The sequence below is a fragment of the Sesamum indicum genome, linkage group LG9 (genome assembly GCF_000512975.1).
Source record: "Sesamum indicum cultivar Zhongzhi No. 13 linkage group LG9, S_indicum_v1.0, whole genome shotgun sequence".
NCBI lineage: Eukaryota > Viridiplantae > Streptophyta > Magnoliopsida > Lamiales > Pedaliaceae > Sesamum > Sesamum indicum.
The window spans coordinates 4,883,463-4,910,369 of NC_026153.1; the positions used below are offsets into that span (position 1 = coordinate 4,883,463).

At 32.4% G+C, this 26,907-nt stretch overlaps 3 protein-coding genes and 1 non-coding gene across 8 annotated transcripts; 2 read left to right on the forward strand and 2 right to left on the reverse strand.

The window, feature by feature from the left end:
• LOC105170660 (protein ALP1-like) lies at positions 1,564–5,640 on the forward strand. 3 transcript variants are annotated; one of them, XM_020696650.1, is made up of 3 exons: positions 1,564–1,657; positions 2,085–2,251; positions 4,388–5,640. In XM_020696650.1, exons 2-3 carry the CDS (start codon positions 2,122–2,124, stop codon positions 5,422–5,424), a joined length of 1,167 nt encoding a protein of 388 aa, XP_020552309.1. In that variant the 5' UTR covers positions 1,564–1,657; positions 2,085–2,121; the 3' UTR covers positions 5,425–5,640. The 3 variants fall into 3 exon arrangements, with proteins under 3 accessions (XP_020552309.1, XP_011089819.1, XP_011089820.1); XM_011091517.2 differs by having other exon boundaries at positions 1,579–1,657; positions 2,072–2,251; XM_011091518.2 differs by lacking the exon at positions 1,564–1,657 and having other exon boundaries at positions 1,664–2,251; positions 4,391–5,640.
• Positions 6,070–6,141, reverse strand: TRNAT-UGU. Its single transcript has one exon. It is a non-coding gene; the product is annotated as a tRNA-Thr (tRNA).
• On the reverse strand, positions 8,239–9,887 carry LOC105170661 (protein UPSTREAM OF FLC). Its single transcript, XM_011091519.2, has 3 exons — positions 9,497–9,887; positions 9,352–9,421; positions 8,239–9,246 (listed from the first exon to the last, which is right to left on the reverse strand). The coding sequence occupies exons 1-3, from the start codon at positions 9,735–9,737 to the stop codon at positions 8,460–8,462; spliced, it is 1,098 nt and encodes a 365-aa protein (XP_011089821.1). The 5' UTR covers positions 9,738–9,887; the 3' UTR covers positions 8,239–8,459.
• On the forward strand, positions 24,049–25,596 carry LOC105170662 (transcription factor MYB48). Of its 3 annotated transcripts, XM_020696568.1 has the most exons (4): positions 24,049–24,289; positions 24,402–24,531; positions 24,850–24,967; positions 25,058–25,596. In XM_020696568.1, the coding sequence occupies exons 1-4, from the start codon at positions 24,172–24,174 to the stop codon at positions 25,376–25,378; spliced, it is 687 nt and encodes a 228-aa protein (XP_020552227.1). In that variant the 5' UTR covers positions 24,049–24,171; the 3' UTR covers positions 25,379–25,596. The 3 variants fall into 3 exon arrangements, with proteins under 3 accessions (XP_020552227.1, XP_011089823.1, XP_011089822.1); XM_011091521.2 differs by having other exon boundaries at positions 24,056–24,289; positions 24,850–25,596; XM_011091520.2 differs by having other exon boundaries at positions 24,121–24,321; positions 24,850–25,596.

Genomic DNA, 26,907 nt, shown 5'->3' on the forward strand with positions numbered 1-26,907 from the left:
TAAAATCACAAATGATTCCATCGTAATTACATTTGCGTACAAATAAAGTTGAAAACATAATTATATGTATCAACTTTACCAATTAGACAAAAACCTTATAGATAAAAGCAAAGGTAATTGATGAAGTTGAAGACAAAATACATCTTGCATTAATATTTCACAATATAACCGTATACAAGTAATTTATTATGTAAAATTTAATAAATATGTAATCGTATATGAGTAATTTGCTATTTGTGTGAAACTTTAATACAAAATTCGAGAAATAGTTTAGCCTTTGATATTCGTCGTCCTATCAATAAATTTTGTATTGTGGCAATAAGATTTAAAAATTTGACATGTTACTGTAAATGCAATTGATTGCCGTTTTAAATTTTTTGAAGACAAATAAATTTATCAAGTTTTTTAACTAACTATTATGTAGTTCGGAACTAAAATAATATCTTTTATTTATGTAGTACCTATTATGTTATAAATTTTTGTTTTATTATTACAATGTAATAATCTTATTGAAATAATATAAATTGCGTGCAATGCAAGTGCATCGCACATGATTCTTACTAGTGTTTGATATATTAACATACAGTAAGTTATGATTCAATATTTAATGAATATGTAATCTTATATAAGAAAGTTATATTTGCACGAGAAATTCAGTAAAGAATTCAACAAATAATTTGGTCTTTGATTTTTGTCGAATTGCTAATATCACAATACGATTAAGAAATGATGTTTTACAACCGATGCAATTGATATTATTTTTTTTTTTAAAAAAAAAAAGTTAATTTGTGAAGTTGTGAATGATTCCATCATAATTACATTCAAAAAGCACAAGTAAAGTCAGAAGACAAAATATGATATGTAAAAGCAAAGGTAATTTATAAAGTTAAAGACAAAATACATCTCACATTTATGTTTATTATTTAAAAAATATATAATCGTATACGAAAAATCATTATATATATAATATTTAATGAATACATAATCGTATATGAGTAATTTGCTATATGCACGAAACTTCAATACAAAATCAAGAATCAAATTAGTCTTTGATATTTGTCGTTTTGTTGATAGATTTTGTATATGAAAAATTATTATATATGAGAATCAAATTAATCAAGAATCAAATTAATCGTATACGAAAAATCATTATATATCTAATATTTAATGAATACATAATCGTATATGAGTAATTTGCTATATGCACGAGACTTCAATACAAAATCAAGAATCAAATTAGTCTTTGATATTTGTCGTTTTGTTGATAGATTTTGTGTTATGACACCACAATTTAAAAAATATCGCATGTTACAATAAATGCAAATGATTTGTCCTTTTAATTTTTTCAAAAAGAAAAATAAATTTATTAAGTATTGAATGATTGATGTTGTAATTACATTTAGAAAAACAAAAACAGAGTGTTTCTTTACTTGTTTCCTTAAATCTCATAAAGACTTTATATTCTTCACTATTTTTGCACTTTTGTCTATTTCTTATTTCATTCATTGGTAAGTCAAATTATAAAACCTACAAACTTTTATATTTCATTTATCAAATCTAGTTCTTGGTAATAATACTATATTAATCACCCCCCTCTCCCTCTCTCTGTGTCTCTCTCTGTCTCTCTCTCTCTCACGGTGAAAAATTCAGAACCCATGTAAGTATAGTCTTTCTAGCCTCCACTAATGTCCATGCCCTCTCATTTCTCTTTGCACATTGTTTTAAACAGAACACTAATCCCAAAAAGTACATGTCTTGTTCAGATTTCTCGTAAATTCCCTTTAAAGCATCTGTGCTTCTGCTCCTTTGTCATAGCCTCTTTCGATTTGCATGCTACACAAACACTAAAAACACACACACACACACACACAGAAACTATTGACACTCTCTAGCTAATCACCTGTATATGCAGGCCTGTGTATATTTGTGTTCTTGCATGTTCTGTGTTTTCACAGCTTGTTCATGATCTTTTTATGTCCATGGTCTCCAATCTTGGTTTATCACAAATGGGTGTGAGTTATATTTTAATTCTGACAAGGTTGTGTTGATTTCTGTCTGTTGTTGAAATTAGTGTGATTTTCTAGGTTTTGATTCAATTGGGTGTTTCTTTATTCTGGAGTGATGGGACCTGTGAGTGGGAATAGAAAGAAGAGGAAAGTGGAGAAGAAAGCAGAAGAGAAGTCCTTGGTTTCTGGGTCTTCACAGGAAGTCTCTGCTGAATGGTGGGACGTTTTGTCAAAGAAATTTTCTGGTAATGTTAAAAATTCTATCTTTTTCGAATTCTTCAGCAGTACACTGTGTGTTTGCAATGTTTAAAGTGTAATCTTTATCATACGTTGAATATTCTCTTTTGGTACTGTTGATCACTTTAAGCTTTGCTGGGAGTAATTCATCATCTGCCCTTGATGGATATTGAGAATTTATTTTACCTAATTTAATTTTTCGGCCGGCATTTGGTTGTTGTTATTGTTGACAATTTGGCAATTGTAAATTAATGTGTTGAAGTAGGATCCCTAATTAATTCATATCCCCCCCAACTGTTGAGTTACGACTAATGTCCGCGTATTCTTTTTCATGATGACAGTAGAACATACGGTGAGCAGTTCTAGTTTATTGTTTGATTAACTCATGACTTGAGAAGGGAATTTGCGTGTGTCGATTGTGTTCTGCGTTGAAGCATCTCGAACAAGTAATAGGCGCATTATAGAAAAGCTCTTTCGTTTCTATCTCTAGTTTGCTGATTTTGTGCTGATGATCTGCAATTGTTATGTAGATTCGATTTCCTTTATGTGATATTTTGTTCAACGAATAAGCAAATTCTGTGGGCGGATATGGAACTCAATTGATGGCTGTTTCACGGAAAAGTTTTCACTTATGGTTTTCAGGGAAACAGAGTGTTTCAGGAACCCCTTTTGTTTAGCGATACTTATTCACATATTTATATGAAGATATATATTGCTAAAGGTATATTATGTAAGTGGGTCGTTCTGATTAAAGCTATACTACAGAAACTGCATTGCCACTTATCCAGTTGTTTAAGGCTTTAAGCTATCTGAAAGTGTTGAGAACATTTTGCTACTGCTGAATGTTGAAATCATCAAACAATTCATTTCTCTCACGCTAGGATACAGCTTTGGAGAGTAGTCTATTTACGGAGAATGCAAGCTCATATGCTGGTACTACTGAATCAAGATTGAGTGGTTTCAGAAGGTCATAGAGTAGGCTGTGAATGGTCTTTCTTTATGCTAACATTTGAGCGCTGTTTGTCTTAAAGTTTTCATAGAGGTGTTTGATAATTTTACAAACATCATTTCAGAAAGACTATTACAGTCTTCAAATTGGCACTTCATGTTTGAGTAAATCCACAATTGTCGCTGCAATCAGCATTAAGCAAAGGAAAATTTATTAGTTGCATATACTTTGGCCCTTTGTGATAAAGGAGTTTTAAGTATATGGGAAAGATATAAAATGGATAATCAGAAAAAACAAATTACCAGAATTAATGGATTTCTGCATGATTCATTTCTAGTCATTAACTTTAAATGTGCTGTGAATCTTTATTCTTGGAGAACTTTTGTTCAATACCATTCCTTGATGAAGTAACAATTCATGTGGTCTTAGAATATGATTGATTCTTGGCCTTATCATAAGTGGAGAGTATCCATGTCCTGAAAACTCGCTTGCAAAAGATGAATACATATATTTATCATTCTCCATCTATTGCTAAGACCATAATTGAGAAGTCTATACTCCAGGATTTCCAGGCACGTAAACAGCAGTTAAAATATTCGGTTCGGACAACTGAAGGAAAGGTGAAGCAACTCTTAAGTTAGAACAAATTGTCCCTGAGCCACTGAGCCTCACTAGTGTTGACCCAGACTCAAAGTAGGAAGTGTTGAGATAAATTCATGTACCATGACTGACTCTCATTGACGTCTATCTAAGTGTTGCATGGATAAGGAAGATTCATGAAAGAATTTCATGCTGTGTTTCTGTATCAGGTGAAGGGTTGGCTTCACATACTGTAATCAATACCAGGGGAAATCACTATTTTAGAAAGGACTATTAAGAACTTCTGGTCATAATTATATCCCTTGAAAGTAAGGAAGAATCAAGTAGTCATCACTTGAAAATCAAGGTGTAAAAGTATACCATAATACGTGGAAGAAAATGAGATTAGAACTGCGGAACTTTTCGATTAAGATGGGAAAGCAAAATGGTATTACTAGGTCCATTCTGCAGGATTAAATTTCATTTTTGTTGTTAAAGTTAAAACGTTGACTGTTTGACAGAGGCTTTTCACTATGCTGCACTGCAACTTGTTGAGCATTCTTTTAACTTTGTTATTAGCGCTTTTTTATCTTTAATACTCAAAGACCTTATAAAGCAGGACATCCGTCGTCGTCCCAGGGACTGGATGAGTTCAAATCAACTTTCAGAATGTCCAGGAAGACTTTTGACTACATATGTTCACTAGCAAAGGAGCACATGATGGCTAAAACACATTTTGCCTTCACAAACGGCAAGCCAATGTCGTTACACGACCAGGTGGCCTTAGCACTAAGAAGACTCGGGTCAGGCAATTCATTAATTTCTATCGGAGACTCATTTGGAACACACCATTCGACTGTCTCGCAAGTGACATGGCGCTTTGTGGAGGCCATTGAAGAAAACGGGCTTCACCACCTCCGATGGCCTTCCACTGAGCAGGAAATGACCGAGATAAAGAGCAAGTTTGAGAAAATCAGAGGTCTTCCGAATTGTTGTGGCGCAATCGACACAACCCATATAACAATGCTGTTAACTTCATCTGATCAAGATGCCGACAGTTGGCTCGACCACAAGGAGAACCACAGCATGATCCTCCAGGTGATTGTTGACCCTGATCTGAGGTTCCGGGACGTAGTCGCTGGATATCCAGGAAAGATGAACGATTCTTCCGTTCTCCAGAGTTCAACTTTCTTCAAACTATGTCAGAAAGGGGAGAAGCTGAATGGGAACAAGGCATGCTTATCAGAAGAAACGGAGTTAAGGGAGTACATAGTCGGTGATTCAGGCTTCCCATTATTGCCTTGGCTTGTGACTCCATACCAAGGGAAGGAACTTTCGGAGGCAAAAGTTGAGTTCAATAAGAGGCTGCTTGCAACTCATTATGTGGCTCAGAAGGCGTTGGCGAGGCTGAAGGAGGTGTGGAGGATGATCAGAGGGGATATGTGGAGACCCGACAAGCACAAGTTGCCAAGGTTTATTCTCGTTTGCTGCATTCTCCACAACATTGTCATACACATGGAGGGCGAAGATCTTGAAGAGCTGCCCTCGTCTCTCCAACATGATCCGGGATACAGGCAAGAAGTTTGTGAATCAGTCGACAAGGGGGGCTCGATCTTGAGGGACAAACTTTCGACATACTTTTCTGGGAGATAACATTGCGATTGCCAGAACAAAATCTTGCATGTCATCATGAGAGAATAACTAGAGGAACTGCAAAGAGAAATTTAAGTATTAGAATGAAGACAACAAATTGCTCTATGTTATGGACATTTGTATATTTAGATTTATATTTCATGTCATACAGCAGCAAAGGATACAAACAACTAAGATTACTTAAAGGGCCTGAGGTAATGTCTTGAGCTATATAAGAAATGGATTATTTCATTTTCGCTTGGTGTGATTCCTTCCTTACTTTCTAACCTCAATTCAAATTCACCCTATCTTTTCAATCAGATTTAAAGGGTGTCTGATAACCTCAATTCAAATTCACCCTATCTGTTCAATCAGATTTAAAGGGTGTCTGATTTATAAAATATTTTAAAAGTTTAAAAATATCAAAATTGACTAGAAAAGTCAATAACTTATTGGAATTTTGATCATGTAACAAATATTTTTATATGGGGATAAAAAAAATATCAATTGTATGAAGTGTAAAATTGAATAGTAACAAAATTGTGAGAGTGTTTTTGTCTTTTAAAAGATTAAAATGAAAAATCTAAAAAGAATTATTAAATAAATGGATGGAGCTTGCTTTATTTACTTCTTTTTGTTGAGCATCAAACTGAAAATTGCAAAAGTTGCCCCCATGCAGGATCGAACTACAGACCTTCAGTTTACAAGACTGACGCTCTACCACTGAGCTATAGGGGCTATTTTTGATATTACAATTGTTTATAAATATATTAAAAATGAACAACTTGTTCCCTAAAATTTTAGCAAATAGACAATTCAGCCCCCTATGTTTTTCAATTGTACTGGACACAACTCTTAATTGATATTTTCATGTGTGTAATGTCTGTTTTGACCCCCTTTACGAATATAAAAGAATAATTACTGAAAACCTTCTTCATTTGCAGACAAACGATCAATTTTCAGATATAATTTTGTCCAAATAAAAGAGTTATTAGACTAAAATTAAAAAAAATGTACAGTGAACTTTTTATTTAAAAATTCAAGAACGAAGGGCCCTTTTTTGCTTATTCAAAGAGTTCTTTTTGCCCTTAATAGTTTTCTAGGCAGAGTAGGGATCACAAAAGAATAGATCAAGAGAAGAATTAGGATCTTTTTGTAAAGCATTTTTGCCTACAATCTGTTCAAGCACCTCCCGCAGTTGCTAAGAGAAAAATATAGGAAATACTTCCAAATTAAAATATAGAAGAATATCTATATTTATATACATAAAAAGTGTGAATTTTACTAGTGTTTGTTCTTATATTATAAAAAAAGACATCCTTGTTTACATAATGTTTAATTAATAATAAATAAGACATAATAATTGAAGAACAAAATTGTATCAGAAAAGGAAGCTATTTACTAGTTGGATATGATTGGAACATAAATAAATAAAATGTAATTAACCCATTCTTGGAGACTGATATTTGTAGTGTGAATCCATACATAAGTCAACATAAATTCCCATGACTTCGCCTCCCAACTCAGTTGTTGAATGCACAAAACTCGAATGCAACTTCTTGGAAACAACACAAGAAGCTATGAGGGTGCGTATGCCATTCCATACAAGTGACAAAATTTTTGAACTTCCCACCCCACACTACCTACATTCACACCAAGTCAAAGAAGAAGTGTGGAAGGTTTGTGTCCCACTCCACGAGGAATTTTATTATTTAGTGAAGGAAGGATATATCTCCAAATGAGAGAAAATTCAAGGAACAATTGTGCACATGCATGCAAGTGCAAACTCCAAAATGTGTAAGGACAAGAATTCAACCAGAAAGGGAGCATTCTTGTGAATTTCTAGCTATAGCCCTTCACTTTTTCTACTTTCCAATGTACTCTATGCCGGCCTTGCCCCGACATGTGAGAATTACTATGTGACTTATGTTTCTCATGCATCTACATTTCATTTTTCCTCCCATGTAATTTTAGTGCCTTAATTACTACACCTTTTTCATGTTGTCTATGTATTAAATTTGAGTTAGCAGGAAGTTATTTATAACGTTTTACATAAATTGACTAATTTAAATAGCTCAAAAGTATAAATTACAACTTAATAGTATTGTTTCAACTTATTTTCAATAAAAAAATATTTAAAAATGAACTCTCACAAAAGCCCTTGTGGTATACCTTTTTGACTTGATATTAGAGTCTATATTGAGTTAATTGCTCAAGAAATAGGTAGGTGATATATCTACATTATGGGCTCTAGTTATATAAGTATCATTGGTCTCTACCTTAACATAAATACTACGAAATTCCCTTATAAAAATGAGTAAGATACCCTTATGGAATATAAAGTCAACCATTCTTCTCGCATCAAAATAAATTAAAGACAAACACAATCCACTTTTAGAAAATGGAAAAGTTAGCATGATCAACCAGCTTGGATTTGGTAGAAATTTGATTTTGAATTCTTAACCACCTTAAACAAAGTTAACATGATCTATCATTATCTAATATATTTATTTAGTTTTTCTTGTTTCTACTGGGCTCATTATGAGAATAAATGACTATCAATATGATAGTTAATGATTGAATTACCTATCATTAATTGAATACTATAAGTTCAACTTTGCTTAAATATTTTTCATCCATATATAGTGAAATTGCGTCGAAAACAACTGAATCTAACTCAAATAACTCGATATTATTTTTCGACTGACTGAATTGAATTTGACCTAGACCTTAATTTCATACGGAAAAAAAAATATTGTACAACATTAGTTGAGCTTTAACAATTAAAAGCCGATCAAGTATCAGATTATTTTCCTCCTATTTAATTCAATCAAATGGAGTTCGAAATCAACGTATTTTCATAGCATAATACACGTAGATGAAAGGGTGTGGACAAATAAAGTAGCTAGTACTAAGAATCAAAAGCCATGTGACACACTGTGTGCAAGTCAGGAATGAAGTAAGCACAACTGTTACTATTACTATTACTATCTGCCCAAATGATAAACAGTAGTAGTATCTCACACTCGCGTACAAACCATGTCGGAAACACACACTCACCTATCACCGTTGTACGAAGTGGACCTCTTCAACGTCGGAAATTCCTCTTTCTTTGTCTCCACTAAGCTCCCGCTGAAGTACTCTTTCTCCTCCACTCTCACTCCGCCGCGGGGCACCCTCATCTTGTACTGCGATATCAGTCCCAAGCCCCCCTGTCCGGCGCCGCAGTCCTTGAACGACATCGACCCGCATGAGAGTAACTGCATCAGAACTGACGATTTGCCTGCCCTTTGAATCTGCTGCCTACTCGCCGTTGATTCTTCCTTGGCGTTCTCCGGGTGGAGCATCAGCCGCCCGTCGGCTTTCATTAAAGTTTCAAGAGTCTCCGGGCTCGAGTCGGATGGTGGTGGGGAGATCTCGATCTCGTCGCGCTGCGGTTCCTTTTCACACGGTTCTTTGCTCTTCTCTTCAACTATTTCGGGTGGTGGGCGGCGGCGGCGGCGACGGCTTTCTCCAGTTTGAGTGGAGGCGTCAGCGGCGGCGGATCTGCAGGAGGACTCTGCCTTGTAGACACTGTACTCCTGGAGGTTGAAGTCGATGGAGCTGCAGGACTGGTTCCGCCGCCGTCTGTCGGATGTCTGGGGGTAATCCAGATCCCCGGCGGTGATTTGGGTCTCCGGCGCCGGCAGAGCCCGTGGCTGCTGCCTCTGTAGAGAAGTAACTGTTTCCAAAAACGTGTTCTCCAGAAGCTCTGATCCTTTGAGAACGTACTCATGGCCGTGCGCCGGGTAGATGAAATCATTCTCCGACAAATCATGCCATACAAATCCATTCTTGTAGCTCCTGGACCACCATATCCCCAAATCAGAGTCTCTCAAACCAAAATTTCAAAAAAATCAAAAACCCAAAAAAATCAAGAAATTTCTTTAAAAAAAAAAAAAGTCATACCGTTTGCAAGACCAGGAATACATGGCCGCCATGCCTTTCCCACGAAGAACATTCAACCGGTTAATCACATCTGCACACAAAATCGCAACTCAGATCCCGAAAGAAGACTCTCAATGGATGTGCAGATTTGGGTTCAGTAATTTACCTCCGAGAAAGAGGCCATGAGTAGAAGAGAGAGGAACCTCCATGAAATGGGGATGCTCAAGCTGCCCATTTCTGGAGAGATAATACACAACAGGCACTCTGCGATCAGCCTTCAACTTGCCGTTTGCTGGTTCAATCCAGACTTTCGTTCTCTCAGGGCTAATTTCCCTTTGTTGATCTCTCCAACCCTTTGTCAGCTGAAGCTCCGACATTTTTCCTGACCTGGAGCCAGAAACCGCCATGGCAGAGTGATGGGAGTCAAATGAAGTCCATTTAAACGGAAATGGTGAGGAGTTTTGGAGAGAGAGGAGGAATGGGGTTTATAAACAAGGGGTTTGGCGGTTAGGTGAGGGCACGGTGGGTATGGGTGTGAAAAGGGGAGGCGGGGTGTGGAGGGGAACATTCAAAAATGGATGCGGGAGACAACAGCTAACAAACAAACAAATGTAAATATATCTGCCGCTAACTTTTTTGGTTTTAGAATTCACTACGGTTTTCTTTTTTCTTTTTTTTTTTTTTTGGGGGGGGGGGGGGTTTTTTTTTTTTTTTTTTTTTTTTTTGGGGGGGGGGGTCAGAAAATAAAACATTTATTAGTTATTAATGATGTTATATCATTTATGTAATAAAATCTTATCTTATAATGCTCTATGGAACAAGAGCAACTATGAAACCAGATAGTTTGTCGTCAAATATTTTTTTTCTTTTCTTTTTAATTTTCATCACGTATATTTTCGTTTCACTCCAAAGAAAACTAATCTTATTTAGAAAGACTCCACGTTGAAGATGAAACTAATCTTGTCTTAGAAGAACGGGAGCTACAGAATTAAACTCCTCCCACACTGGAGGCAAAATTAATCTTGTCCGCACCGAAAGGAAAAGATTTATTAAACTTTAAAATTTCAAACACTTATTCTAATTGTTTTTATATTTTTCTGCTCCATATTAATTGTTAAGTGCTTCAATGTGATCATCAACAAATATATGATTACGGAAAAATATTAATTTTACTATCAATAAATGAATTAATTATCACCAGAAAAAGAGAATTATCAATAAAAGAAATCAATTGATAATTACTTTTACTAACTATTTGTAGTAAGTGGAAATATTCATATGTTGCTGCAATAACGAGTTTTATAGTTTTTAACAACGGTATTTAATTTTATAGAAATTTTCACCAGTAAGAATTAGAGAAAAAGAAAGTTGTGCATAAAAATATCACTAAAAATAATTACAAACATATATGTTGTACTCATTTAACAATAAATAATTATCATCACTACATTTGTGTTGTCACTGTACATTTATCACTAATTATTTATATTAATAATTTTATTTATAATTCTTATCATTAATAATTATAATACGATAAAAATTAAAATAATCATCAAATGATGCGATGTACCGAAAAGGTGGTAGTACTTATATCAATACGGATCAGTAAATACTCAAATGTCGGATGGAGCTTAACAGAAGTATTACATTCATTGAGTTATAATATTACAAATTTACAACTTTTGCAGCTTCAATAAGATCCCTCAACAAAAAATGTTGATTTAAGTATATTTAGGATGACTGCGACCAAGAGTGCAATCTTATACTGGTGCTGGAATCTCTTCATTCTAATTTGATGTGACATCTGATACGATCAGAAATTCATTGCGTGAAATGTTGTCCGTTGCGATTTTATATAAGTCTTACGATTTTGTCCTAAAAATGCATCTCGTTAGGAAAAGAAGGCTTTAGTATTTATAAGTCTCAAACTTTTCGTCTGTAACCAATGTAGTATGCTTGTCTACATAATCAGCCCCCCAGTTGAAAGACTTGAGATGGGCGTATGGCCTTATTTCTATAGACTATGTCAAATGTCAAGACATGTATGTGATCATTGACCCATTTATATGAGGTATTACTCATTCTGACTTTATATGAGTTTCGCGATTGTCTTGAGAAGACATCTCGCAAGAACAATGAAACATTGGTGTTTATAAGCTGCTTAAATTACTCATTTACAAGTAATATGAATTTCTCACAAATATTTCTTTTAACATTTAAAATTTTTCAAGAGAGTAAATTATATTTAACCCCCCGACTCAAATAAAAATGAAGTAAAGTAAAGTACGTCGATACTTTCTCAAATTGGATTTAGTTACATAAACATTCATTGTCAAATTATAAGAACATTCCTTGAGGAAATGTTGATGTAGTAGTATACTTTAAAAAGTATTTGTGTAAAAAAAATTCATAAGGAAGTGACAATGTAAATTGCAATTATAATTTTAAGGACTGTGCTTGTAATTTTATCGTAGAATTAGAAATGTTCGTGTAATTAAACTTAACTGTAAGGGATGTGGACATAATTTTATTACCTAACTTGATACCGTGACTAAATAAAAATATGAGAGATTTTAACCCAAATCGAATTTAATCAAAACTAATTATATGACAAGTGTAATACATTTATATGATAATTGATATATAATTCAATAAAAATGATCAATACATAAAAATATGATATACTTGTCAGTAATTAATTTGATTTGAACCCATCTAATTTAAGTAAGATTTTTTAATAAAGACAGGTATCCACAAGTATCTTTAGTCAAAGTAGCATACACTAATTTATACACCCTAGGCCTAATCTTTATACCTATATATGTTTGGTAAAATTAAGTCACTCCTTTCTCAAACAATTTTCCAAAAGTTCAAAACCCGTCAAAGAGTTGACTCTCTCACTCTCAGTCTCACCTAACTTTGAAATTCGGGGACGCCGATAATTGCGTTGTCGAAACGTATTATTAAATTCCCATTAATTTCGGGGGGGTGTGGGGCCCTATCATAGCATATAGCACCCCTTGGCGTTGACCACATCTCACCGCCCATACCTCAATCAGAGTGGGCGGTTCAGATCATGAGAATGTGTACGCTGTACTGGAACCCGCATGTTGATGGTATTCTTTGGTGGTATTCACGGCTTTGATCATCTCACCCTCGCCCCTTATGGTGCCTAAATTTAATTTGATTATTAATTTAATGAATTTTAATTAAATCATATATAAATCGGACTTGGATAATTCATTTAAGTATATTTTATTATTTTGTTCTAATAGCATCGAGTTCAAGCCAAACACGAGAGTTTAATCAACAAAATATTTTGTTTAAAATTTTGATTTTGTTAAGATTAACATTTTCATTGGATTGCTAATTAGGTCTAACTCAATTGGTGAAATTGAGGTCCCACGATTTTAAAGGGCATGAATTCGAACTCCACCAGGTGCATGGAATGTTGTCTGCTATATAGCAGGAGTTGGTCTACTGCATAATAGGATTTATTATCTACTGTAATAGTATTAAACAATATATGATTATTGTAATGGTTTTGACAAAAGAGAAAATAGGTTTGAGTTTGAGTTTGAGTTTGAACAAATATTTTATGAATCGATTTTAATCGATTGTCAATAATTTGACTTCAACTCTACTTAATTTTGAGATAAATAATTTTGATATTATTTGAATAAAGTGGTCTTGCATCACCTAATACATATTAATAAAACAAAGAAATTTAGCAAATAGTCCTAAATTACTCATCCCATGCTGAACAAGATCTTTAGAAAGTTTAATGTCAGAACTATTACAACAGTAAGTCGCACTTTCTTTTGTTTTTCCATCCCATATTTTACTAATTATGGTACCATTAAGAACAGGGATAATTATATTTAAAACCTTTATTTATTATTTATTTATACAAATGAATTATTTATTTAGTTAGGAGTAATTTGTATAATGATGTTGATATTTTTAAGGATATATATGTAATTTTTCAAAAAATATGGATGATTTGTGTTAATAATATCGATATTTTTAATAAGTGTATATATAATTTTTAAGAAATAGAGGTAATTTTATAAATAAATTATAGATCAAAAAATGTAAACGCAATTATACCATAAGAATAAATGTAAAATGAAAGTGGTGCGCATAGGTATTTTTTTCTTGTCCTGGTGGGTATAAGTCATTTTGCTGAAAGGGTTTCGGATATGCAAGATCAAAATAGTTCACTCGACCCAAACTTGATTGGGTTTGGATTGGACCCGCCCATTAAAAACCGAAATTGGGTAGAACCAAGAGAAGATATCCTACCTATGGATATGGGCCTGTTAACTACGCATTGGGCCTCATTGGGTAAGTGACGATCTTCTGGGTCTGAATCGGCTCCAAATCCTTTTCATTGACGGGTTTAAATTATCAAAAGAGAAGCAGAGAATCTGACCCGAATCTCCATTTTCATTCTGGATCCTGAAACTGGGTTGCATTTGACAGAAGCTTCAAAAGTCCGGTGATGGTAATATGGGTTGGAACTCAACCCATTTAATTTTGGATGGGATTGAGTTGGGTTTAAAATGTTGCAGTTTTGGTTCAATATGAGTTGTGTTTAATTGAATTTGAATATATTACGGGTCTAATATGAGTTCTAATGGGTACCTAATGAGTTTTCTTTTAATTATTTTTAATTTTTTATTAGTCGATGAAGTGTTGTTTTTAATAATATTATACAATTGATGGCAAATATTAGCATAGTTATGAGTTCAATAAAAGAGTTGTACAGTTAATTAACTCCATCTAGACCATAGGTCTCGGACGATTTCTAACAGGTCTTAAATGAGTCTCATTATTTATTTTCTATTAATCAATCAAAAATAATAAAATTTTTAATATTAATAAAAAATATTATTTTTAATAATATCATGCAATTGGACTATGCCCATCATCATAGATTCACTTTTTTTAAATTATATAAATATAATATTTTCTAAATAACTATATTTTCATTCGACTTAATATAAAAACATGGCATGCCTCTGATTTCTTTGTAACTGGTAAATTCTTGTTTCTCAAGAGTGTTCATTATGTAAATGTCAATCGAATCGAGATTTCGATAGGTAAAATATCAATACAATATTTTGAGAAAAGCAATTATTAGAAGCTATAATTAATTATATTTGATATCATAACGGCACATAATTTATTAAAAATTAGTAAAAAAAATTTAATTGCAATTCAAATTCTATCACAAAAATAATACCTTATTATTTTGAACTCAACCAAATCAGGATCAACCCATATTGGACCCACACGTTTGAACACCAATTAAATTTAATTCATTGTAAAATCAATCCACCTGAATCTGATCAAAACCTACCTATTTGCCACCTGTATGCAAAACCGTACACCTAAAAGTTCAGGCCCAATATCAACAAGTTTAGAGCCTATTCACTTTATTCAATACATCAATCCTATTGTACACATCAAGTGCCACCTCACCCTAAAAGTATACCGATAGGGATGCACATGTTAGTTGGATTTGGTTGGATAAATATTATAGGTAAATAATTCCTTGATGTTAGACTATTATGTTGCTAATTTTGCAGGATATCTTCCTACTGACGTGGGACCAGATGATATGGTGAACAAGGGGATAACATTATCCCACAAACATATTTAAAGATTTTGGGAATATCTCAACCTCTTCTAATCGATTCCCAAATCTCCCAAATCTCTCAAATCCTGCTCCTATAAATTGGGGGTTTAGGTAAGCCAATAAGGTAATATTTTCACTCATCAAGTTTGCACAAATTCTAACTATTTTCTACTCTCCATACATGAGTTTCAATACTCTTCTTCACATTTTCAGCACTCCACACTTGAATTACACATTTAGTGTGTTTGGTTGGGGTAAAAAGTGAAAGTATAAGAGAAGTGGAAGTAAAATTGAATGTATAAGAGATAATTTCGTGTTTGGTTTGAGGGAAGAGATGGAAGTAAAGTAAAACTCGATGTATATGAAACTTCTCCAGGAGTCCAATTTTGTTTTCGTTCAAAATTGGGAAAATTGGAAGTATAAGGTTAAAAAGACCAATAAGTATAGTTTTATTTTTATTTATCATATTACCTATATATATATAATATTTATCTTCAATTCTTTTATCCTCACCCTTGATAATACTGTACATAATTCTCAAAGAAAAGATAACAAAATTGTTGAAAAGCTACTGCATCCAAGTCAACAATTAGGTAAACAATCTTGTTAGTAATTTTTATTTATTTAAACTAAATAGTTTAGAATAAATGAAAAATACACATTTTGATGAATATTTTTATTAATAAAAAGTGTTCTATTATTATTTGATAAATATTTTTATTAATAAGATTTTTAAATTTTTTATATATTAAAATTATATTAGTATAATATTAATTAATTTATTTTCTGATATAAAATAAATAGAAAGGTTATTCAGTAAAATTATAATAATTAGTCTTTTCTTCTCAATGTATTTTCCTCGTATCAAACAAGGGAAAGTATTTGAGATTTACTCTTCTTACAATCATACCAAATATCTTAAAGAAAAACTATTATTCTTTATCTCCCCCTTCCCCTCCCCCTTTCCACTTATGTTTTCCTGTCATTTGAACCAATAAGTCATATGTTTTGTCTTGCGTTCCTTACTTACTCTGTTTATCTTTATTATTGATTTAGCATCAAAGTGCTAATCCCTATTTTGCAGGATAACCCTCTAACAGTCTTTGTACTTCAAGAAGATGCTTCCATTGGTGTGATGCTACTGAACTCTAGTACGCATCCGTATAATAATAAAAAGTATTTTGTTTTTAAAAAAGATTACTATAAAGGGTAAATTTTTTAAGAAATAATTTCACCTTACTTTATATTTTTTTAAAATTACCAATAATGTGAATACATGAAGGAACATACGAATGACAATCATCCATCGTCTTTTAATTTCTCATACACCAATACGCTATGCAAATATAATCCATTTTCTTTCTTTATTTCATTCCTAAACTCGATATTTCATCAGACGCAAAAACTTATACAAACTCCCCGCAATCTTTACTTATTAATGGTTTTGAATTAGAATTGCTTCTATCAATTTGATTACATATCATGATCACTTCTTCTTTCCATATAAGATAAAATATCACAACTACTTATTATCTCAAACAATTAGTGCTCACTTTGTGATTCAAAAATAAATAAATAAAAGTGAGTCATTTTCCTGCCCCCAATAACAAAATAAAATAGAGAAAGAAGTTATTATAAGAAGGCAAATGAAAAAAAGATGATATATAGGGTACTTAATTGGGAACAATATAATATCTTATCTTGTTGCAAATATCATCACATCATCATCATATATATATTACTAATTATCGCACTTAACTGGATGAAGAATTAAAGGGTTATTAGTGGATGCCATTTGGACTTCACTTCATTTGCTTATTGACCACTAGGACATGACTAACATTTCATATTTATGAATCTTTGACAGGTCATTTTGAAATTTAATACCACGTTGTTAGGACATAATTTCAGGATCATTTGGACGATTTGTTGTAGAGCTTATAACCAAAACTAGCCATTTGAAGTAATTAATTACTGTATTATTTACCATGATAAGAAGAGCGTTGAGAGTGAAGTCAGTATTGTGGTGAAGTGCTTTTCCAAGAAACAATAATTAAAAAATAATGCTATATATGATTGTTGGATTTTATAGAATTTGTCTCAATATTTTATTCGAATTCAATAATTGTGGATCCGAAGTTATTTTTTTAATCAAGAATAAAACTTGTAGCTGATAATATTTTTATAATGTTTTATAGACTTCGACCTGATGTAAGTAGTTGATGGATGATCTTGTAATTCTTGAAAAACTATCTCAATAGGAATAGATCTTGAGTAACTGTAAGTATAAGAGTAAATTTCATTTGTACTTTATAATTGCCTCGAAAAATAAAAATAAAAATAGATTATGATCAGGGTCAATGGGTTTCGGCCAGTGTCGTTTCAATCCACATACTCCGGTACCAGGTCAGGAATTTTCTATACCACAAATGTCAGTATTCTGTGGGTTGTTTAGTATAGTCACTTCAACGATCAAGTCAGTTGATGGTATCAAATATCTAATAAAAGATGAAATAGTTTATAAATAAGGGTTGAATATGTCATACCTAATGACTAGTGTGAATAGAGTATTTATAGTCTTGGACAAGTGTACGGTTGATATCCTGCACATTTAGGATGATGTCACGTGTTCCATAATCCACAGCTCTCAATCCGAGTTATTCGGGTGGTCTATGGGTCGTTTTGAGCCGACCATTTATAAAATGTGCAGATCCTCTACTGATACCGGACCTAAATTTTTAATAAAGGGAGTGCAATCATTAGTTTAAATACACACTTTAATTTGCGGTAAGTGGTAAGTATGAATATATTGATTAAGCATAACAAAAGATTAATCATGATTGTAGGGTCCATTTTCATCCTAAATTTAGTACCGCACTTCATAAACAACGATAAACTTTTGCAGTGCAGATTACATAATTATGTGTTCGGGATTGAAAGTGAGCTATGCATGTTTGCCATTCTTCCCACTGATCCCTCAAACTTTGTCCATATCCAAACTCTTAGGAATGATACGTCTAAATCTTCGATCCCCCCAAACGACCTCAGATAACTCTGAGAACGACAACTTTGTCCTAATCTCCACTCTACCTACAAATTCTGTCCAACAATTTCCACCATGTTTATTCACGAAGCAAATATATGCATACGAGTGATCATACAAAATGCGAGAATAAAGGCCTAGAGGGTATATGAATTACACGCCCTTTACGAATGATTTTTCGTTAATTCGAGGGTTTAGCGTCAGCAATTACAAATCACAATTTGATATTTCCTGTTAAATATTGCTGTCTTAAAATATTCTTGAATTTGACGGACTTTTGTAGAGCAAATCCCTTGAAACCTTCTTTCCTAGCTTTAATTTTCAATCTCTGTTGTGTATCAAATGAACTCCAGTAGGGATTTCTTTACATAAGTGTTTGAAAAGAATCATATAATGGACATTTTCAGTATTATTTCTTACAATTTGATTTAATGAGATATATAATACATCAAATATGTATCTTCATATGATTGGCTCATGTAACACGTTAATGTCTGTAATTTTATAAAGGGATTAGTATAAATATTTGACCGACTACAGATCAACATGGCACAAATTGCTTGCGTCCCTGCAGCATGCTTAGATTAGTCAAAATACCTCAATTTAACACTTGTTGACACTGGATTTGATGATAAAATATATATTAAAATATCAATTAAACTTAACTTTTCATATAATGTAATTCTAATATAAATGTAGAAAAGAATGTAATAATTAATAGGGTTAATTATATATAAGCCACCATTAAAAATACAAAATTATACTTTCCCACCAGAAAAAATTGAAATTATACTTACACTCCTTTCGAAAATTCTCCATTTATACGTAACCTGTTTTCATTAGGATTTGGATGAAAAATATTAACGTTAACAAAAAAAAAAAAATACATAATTTTTTATTTTGCTTTTTGTGCTAACATATTTTCTTTCAAATCCTAACAAAAATAAGTCAGGTGTAAACAATGAATTTTTTGAGGGGAATATAAGTGTAATTTTAAAATCATTTTGAGGAAAATCATAATTTCATATTTTTTAAAGAAGTCTAAGAATACAATATTTCACCATTGTCATCATTGATTTACAAATAAAAATTTATTTATCTACAATGTTTATATTTTATTTATTTTTTTATTTTTTGTAGAGGCATGAACGACAAAATAATGAAACAAGAAGATACAAATGGTACTCAATTATCACCTCGACAAATTTACCTTTTCGCCATACATCTACCACCTCGTCATATAAATATATAGATATACTCGAACTACGTATATATGTATTACTTGTGTAATTTTTATATATATTGTTTGAAAATAAAAATATCAATTATGAATATATAATAAAATCAGGAATAAATACAATTACTCCCTTTATTAATGAAAAGGTGTAAAAAAGTTCTGATGATTTTTTTTATACTTTAATAAAAACTTTTTTGCATTAATCTATTAACATAGAAGTAAATTGCATTTAACCCAATAAAATCAACATGGTATAAAGTCATTATACATTGGTATTTTTATATTAAGAACATACAAAACTTTGGTATGTACCTATCTCATCTTAACATTAATTTGAATTTAAAAATTGATGTATAAGGACAGTGAATGTTTTGAGTGGAGTGGCCATGAAATGGTGGCTAACACGTCATTTTGGTCACTCTCTTTCAAATCCCACTTTCACCACCACAATCCCCAAAACCCCCCCCCCCCCACCCCCCAATATATACATATAGTTTTAATTCTCTAGAATGATCCAATATCTTTAATGTGTTTTAATTAGTAAACCTAATATAAATATGGATTTGTGTAAGAATTTTTTTTAGAAAGAGTTTGTAAGAAAGTGTATATTACTTTTTTCCTAACTAAAAAAAGTACGACACGATCCTTAAATTTGTGAAAAAGAAATTTTACTGTCTCTTGCTTTAGATGGGATCATATTCCATTTTTTTTCCTAAAAATTTAGGGTGATGATCGCATTGCTGAATCTTTTTTCAGAGGTGTTTTTTATCGATTAATATTTTTAGAGTTTGAAAAAATGATGGCTCAAATTAATGCATTCAAACTCCTGAACAAAATTGTAGGTGCATATATACTATGAACTACTTATCACTAGAAAAGTAAGTAAAAGGAGTAGTATAGCAGAAAATAGTATAAACCTTACTCCTTTTTTACTCTTTTCTCAGACATCTAATGTTAATTTTCTCTTATTATGGAAAGCTGAATGTTGATTGGAACTATAACTAATATATATATATATATATATATATATATATATATATATATACCTAATGTTGTTAAGTCATAGCAGAACGAATATGATGATGCAACACCCCACTATATTTATTTATATGTATATATATATAGTGGTTTCATTTTCGAATGATTGTATAAGTGCATTCTAGAGGCTGCTACTTAATATGGGTGGTGCACACTGCCCATACCTACTGTGCAGTCTCCGATGATTGATCCATGTGATTAATGAATTTCAACTCCTCATTTGATTAATGTTTGACCATCTCGTAAAGATAATATTTTGATCTGGATCAAAATTGGTTTGAGTCTCTGGGAGATCGGGTCGAGTTGGGAGCTCCCCTATTAAAATTTTCTAATTATGTTTAAACTAGTGAAGGTTTAGAGATGGTCACAAGCGAATTAGTGTAGTTAATCTTATTGAAATTATAGTAAATGTAACGTACCATAAATGTGTGTGAAAATTGTATTTATAGGCCCAAGTATCTGTACATAGTTGGTCTGCGTGGCAACATAACGAGATGTTGTCGAAGGATCCATTGTCCAAATTTGGGGTTTTCAATGTGGGTCGGGTTGCAGGAAAAAGTGAGTGGATGCTCGGGGCTTTATTTATTTTCGTCCTTTTTGACGGGCATTCTTGTCCATTTAATTTATTAGGGTAGTATACCATAATGATTAAAGAGAATATTTAGGAACTTGGCATATTAATATGAAAGAATTAAGGAGTAGATCTCTAAATTTTGTAATTTATTAACATCTTACTTGCATTTCATGTCTCCTAACTTAAGTTATTTGGCGATTTTATTTTTTAATTTTATATGGTAGCATTTTGGTCTTACATCTTTAAAAATTTTACAATTTCACCCTTTTTTTTATTGGAGTTGACCTCCATTGCAGAAAATGGTTAACTCCGATGAAAGAAATAATTGAAATTATAAAATTAAAAAGATGTAACACCAAAATATTATTTTAAAAAGTTAAAGGACGAAAACGTTAAATAACCTAAGTTATTGGGCCAAAAATGCATTTAGCTGTCCATCGCCAAAGTTTGTGATTGGGTTCGTATTTTGTAGCAAAGTGTGTCAAATTTCATTTATAACGAGACTTTTTTCCTCACAAAATGTAAGTTATAAGTGGTTGAGACAAATTTAGCAATGACATAGTTATCACCAAAATGGTTTCACCCGCTTGGGTGGCCGTCGCTAATTAGCGACAGTATACCCTAGACTAGATTTTGGTATTTTTCACCAACAATTTTGCGACCAAATATTTGTGACAACAGTATTCGTCACAAATGTGCAATGAAAGCTAAGATGAATTTTGATGGTTCGAGTTATCTTGTAATAGTTTATTTACTATTATAATAACGTATGGACAAAAGGTTGGAATAACATTTGTGACAAATTACAACGGTATTTTCAATGGAATTTTGAGCAATTACAAGTTATCACCAAAAACTTAAATTAAAATTATGAGTCTTTTCAAAATCAATTACAAATCTCTTGCGTTTTTTTCTTATGCATTACTTAATATTTTATTTTTCAAAAATTAATGAGTAGTGCAAGCTATTTAGTTTGTTAACTAATTAAAATTAATCAAATAACTGTCAACCAACCGTTTTGTGTCCAAGAATTTCCAGTTAATAAGTTAACTTGAGTCTTTTCAAATTTTATAGCACAGACAAAAAAAAAATAATTTTTTGATATAGTTAATTATTATATTTAAAAATATTATGACGATTTCAAATTAATCATGGCTCAGTAATGATCATTAGCTGTTGTTTCTGTAAATGAAGCCAAACATTAGTTATAGCTAAATATTATAGCAAATATTGATTAATTATAGAAAAATATAAGTGTAATCGTTGTTAATAATATTGATTTACGATAATTTTTAAATTATGGTAATTTATATTATAACGAAAAGTCAATTTTTGGTAGTGTAATAAAACTTTATTTTCAAGTTTTATATTATAGCGAAAGATGACCGAACGATTACTATAAATAATATTAAATTTTTTAATATTATTTATAATTTTTTTAAAAAAGTAAATTAATTTTCTTAATTTTTTAAAAAATATTTCTTAACTTTCTTTTAAGAATTTATTTTATTTCTTAATTTTTTTAATTATTTATAATTAAATTTTAAATATATTTTTTTAAGTGACTACCTGCAGTGGTAATGACGCCTTCCTGCAGATGAAAGCGTGTCGCCTCATCCTCATCTCTGGGCAATGGCGATCGCCTATCACAATGGAGAGTGACCGTAACCCATCACAGTTGAGGGTGGCCGTCATCCATTGCAGTGGCAATCGAACCTCTAAACGACACTGTTGTCCAAATCTATTACCGATCTGGATGACAAGACACCATCACCCCCCTCTGCAGGGGGGTAGGTGAAGGAGGGGAGGGGGAGCAAGGATGACGTATATATTTTTTTATAAATTATATATATATATATTAATAAAAGTATAATTATATCCAAAATCTCTTCTAATTTATGTGTAAAGTTATGTAGGATTAAACAACGAAAAAAAAATATTCAGTTGGCATGTCATGTCATTTTTGGGCCAAAAATTAAAACTTCAATCATCGAAGGACTAAATTTTAGCATTTTTTAAATTAAAAGGACTTAATAATAAAAGTCATAGTTACAAAATTAAAATTAATATTAAATATATTTAACTAATTAAGAACTAATTTAGCTAGTATTGTTGGACAGCCACCTTTTATGATATGTGGCGTGAGGCTGTTTCATGTGTGTGTATTGCTTATTAATTTCTTTCATGATAAAATATGCTTGTGATTATCACTTTCTTGTTTTGGTTAGCATTCAATTTCAGTTTTGTAAAGTAGACCACAAGAAGTAACAATAAGAAGTTTCATTTTTATGAAGTTTCATTTGGGTGTTAATCAAATGAAATTTTGAGTTGTTGAATCGATATACAATAATAGAATATATATATATATATATATAAAGAAATTTGAATTAACTAATATTATATTGTAATAACTTTAAAAAAAAAATAGTATGAGTATTATAAGTAGTTTGATTGGGACTAAATAGTACAAGCTCAACAAAAATTGAATTAGTCTTTCAAAATTAATAAAATCCCATATCAAGGCAAGAATTTGTATCTTTTTATTTGAATGGCGTATGAGCGTTCAACCCAATAACTCTTACGGACAATCATTGATTCGTAGGGCATCAAAGGCAGCCATGGTGACACATGGCTCTATATGGTCTTTGACAGATTGCCAGCTTAGTGCTAAACATTTATTTCGACCCCAACATTTCTCACAAACGAATTCTAATTTAGGTATTGAAAAAATTAATTTAAAATTATCTCAACAAGCCTTATAATTGTGTTGTGGGTCACCCATCTTTCAGACTGAAAATTTCAGTTATCACTCTTTATTTAACTGGATTATAAATCGCAATTCCAACTCGGATCAGAATCTTATTTACCAACTTTTGAAATCAAATTGGATTCTATTTTGAAATTCTAGCCTCTAACTAGAGATGGGCTCTACGTACACTTGATAATATTGTACGGATGTGAAAAAAAATGGGCAGTTACAAAAAATAGAGTGAATTGTAAAAGTTGTGCTAGTTATGAAAGTTACATCAAAATATCAGCCACTTATTCTAAACCCAACAAAAAGAAAATGAAATAATAAAAATTGCACTCTATAATGGGTTGCATCATTCAGCCATATTCTGCTATCAATCATCAATTGGTCAAGTCGCAGGGTGAGGGTCCTTTTCTCATATACACCACTGATCAAATCCAACTTTAATTTTTATTAATGCAAAGAGATCACTCATAGAAATCCTTAGTATATATATCAGCAGCCCACCCTTGAGATTCTCCGTGTAGCGCAGAGAGAGAGAGAGAGAGAATATATGATGGAGAAGGAAGGAGTAAGAAAAGGGCCATGGACTGAACAAGAAGATGTTCAGCTGGTACTATACGTGAACTTGTTCGGCGACCGGCGATGGGATTTCATAGCAAAAGTTTCAGGTTTGCCGGTTGGCGGGAGACAGAATATATAGGTATGCTTGTTTTGGGCATGGGCATCGCACTCACCACGACCCCAAATGAATTTAACCATCCCAATGAATTGTTGTTGTAGGCTTGAAAAGAACAGGCAAGAGTTGCAGGCTGCGTTGGGTTAACTACCTCCACCCTGGCCTCAAAAGGGGTAAGATGACCCCTCATGAGGAGCGCCTTGTTCTCGAGCTTCACTCCAAATATGGAAACAGGTTCACTTTCATCATCCCTCCCTGCCTATTCTTCTCATTCACACACACACACATCACACGCTAAACCTAAGTTGATTGCAAACAATGAATTTTGCGCTGATTCCTATGCTTGGAAACCTCTTTTTCCATGCGGAGTTGTGTCTTTTAGGAAAATATCATTCGGGAAGCGGCCGACAACCCCTTTCTTGATCTTTGGATGTCATTGATGCATGATTGCTTTAATTATAGCTGTATTTTCTCTTGACTGATGTGTTAATCATATGTTATTGATCATGTTTGTTTGTACTAAAATTTTCTACACGATATATTAACTTGTAGATGGTCAAGAATTGCCCGGAAATTACCCGGTCGAACCGATAACGAGATCAAGAACTACTGGAGGACTCACATGAGGAAAATGGCTCAGGAGAGGAAGAAGGGCGCTGCATCTCCATCGGTATCGGCTTCCTCATTGTCTTCCAACTCTTCATCCTCATCAATCTCAAATAGCCCTACGGCAGAACTGATCAGTACTCCGGCCCTGCAGGCTAAGGAGCACAGTTTTTACGACACAGGTGGGATGGAATTGATGGCTGCAGCGCCTGGAGAAAAGAAGATTACTAGCTCGAAAGCCGAAGAAAGCCCCAAGGTGTATTCCATGGAAGACATATGGGAAGACTTTGAGTTTTCACAAGAAAATTGCAACCAGCTGATGACCTGCCAAGCAGTGGCCTCTCCCATATGGGATTACTGCCCCACAGATCACTCCCTGCAGCTGTGGTCCATGGACGAAGAAGAAAGCAGGTTGCCGATGCAGCCAATTGGTGATGATCACTTTCATTCTTTCCCTTATTACATGACTGGCTAAATTAACATGAAAAAAGTTCAATTTTTATTTCAAAGAGAATTTGGTTATATATATATAGTTGAAAGTTAGTGCTACTTCTAAGTAATTAACTCTGTGTATAGTTTTAATCTTCGGATTCAGCAGTTGTTAATGTTTTGTCAGCACTCTTGTCTTTCAAGTCGTGACTGTAATCAATCATCTAATGTGTGAATGTACTTTAGTAGTTTGTTTCCTGCTCATTTACTCTCCTTTGTCCGGATTACATAATTAATATTATCTTCTCTTTCTTTCAAATAAACAAAGAGTGGGTTTTGATTGTTTTTATTTATGGAGTGGGCAGAAAATTCCAAATCGCATCATGTCAAAATCATCAACCATGAAAATTATGTAATCTTGTGATCAATAGTGGAAATTTGTATTCTGCTGCTCTACATATGCATAAAATAATTATAGGATAAATTACATCTATATTTTTTTATTATGTCTATATATATATATATATATATATGTTAATTACAAATTACAAATGCATCTATTGATACTCTGTAAGGTATATATTACATCGGTATTTTTTTAAAAGATATACTTAAAATTAATTTTATAAAGAATAGAGACTGTTTATATAATCAAACCTAATTTTGGAATCGATAAATGGAATTTACCCTAAATTTTAAAGTGAATTTACCAAGAAAGTATTGAAAATTTTGGTGTGAGGAATCGGACATGGAAATAGGTGCACAAATATAATAGTCCCAGAATCCAGTATATATATGGGACCTTGAAAGAATGATGGGTGGGTATGAAATATGAATATATGTATAGTGTGTGCTGTGACGCAGAAGTCTCTCATCCAATTATTTAGATATGGTCCAAACACATAAAGCTTGATATTTAGGGTTTTGGTGGTATCTTTAGAAAGTGGGGTTTTTTATCATGTTGATTATTAAAGGGTACCACTTGCCTATTTGATGGGTCGTAAATCCTCAATTGCCCGCTCCCATATAATTGTCGAAAATTAATTAGCAGTTGCAGTACTTAATTTTTCATTTTTCTTATAATTAGCATTAATTATTTAGTTCATTTTAAACCTTTTTTGGGTGGCTTTGGTAATTGTTATAGTTCATTTTTACTTTGAGGTATGAGTCGGGATATCCCACTTAATTATTTTTAATTTTTTGTTTACTTTGTTTTGAATTTGAATTGACACGATATTAGTAGCTAAAATAGCTAATTATGATTGAATTATAATTCTATAGTTATTGATCCACTTAAATTCCATCATGTCAAATAAAAGAGGCCACAGTCCTATGACTATAAGTATTTGGCGATTTGATCATTTAAACTTATTACTAGATATTTAATCTATTAATTTTTTAATTTTTACGCAATTGAGGATACTTGTTGTCGAAAATTCAAAAATCAGTTAAAAAGTCCTACATGCATGTGTGATTCTTTGGCTAATTTTAAAATTTTCGACAATAATCTTATCCTCGAAAAGTAAAAATTACTGAACTACAGTATTATCATTTATGGATTAAAATGGTCAAAAT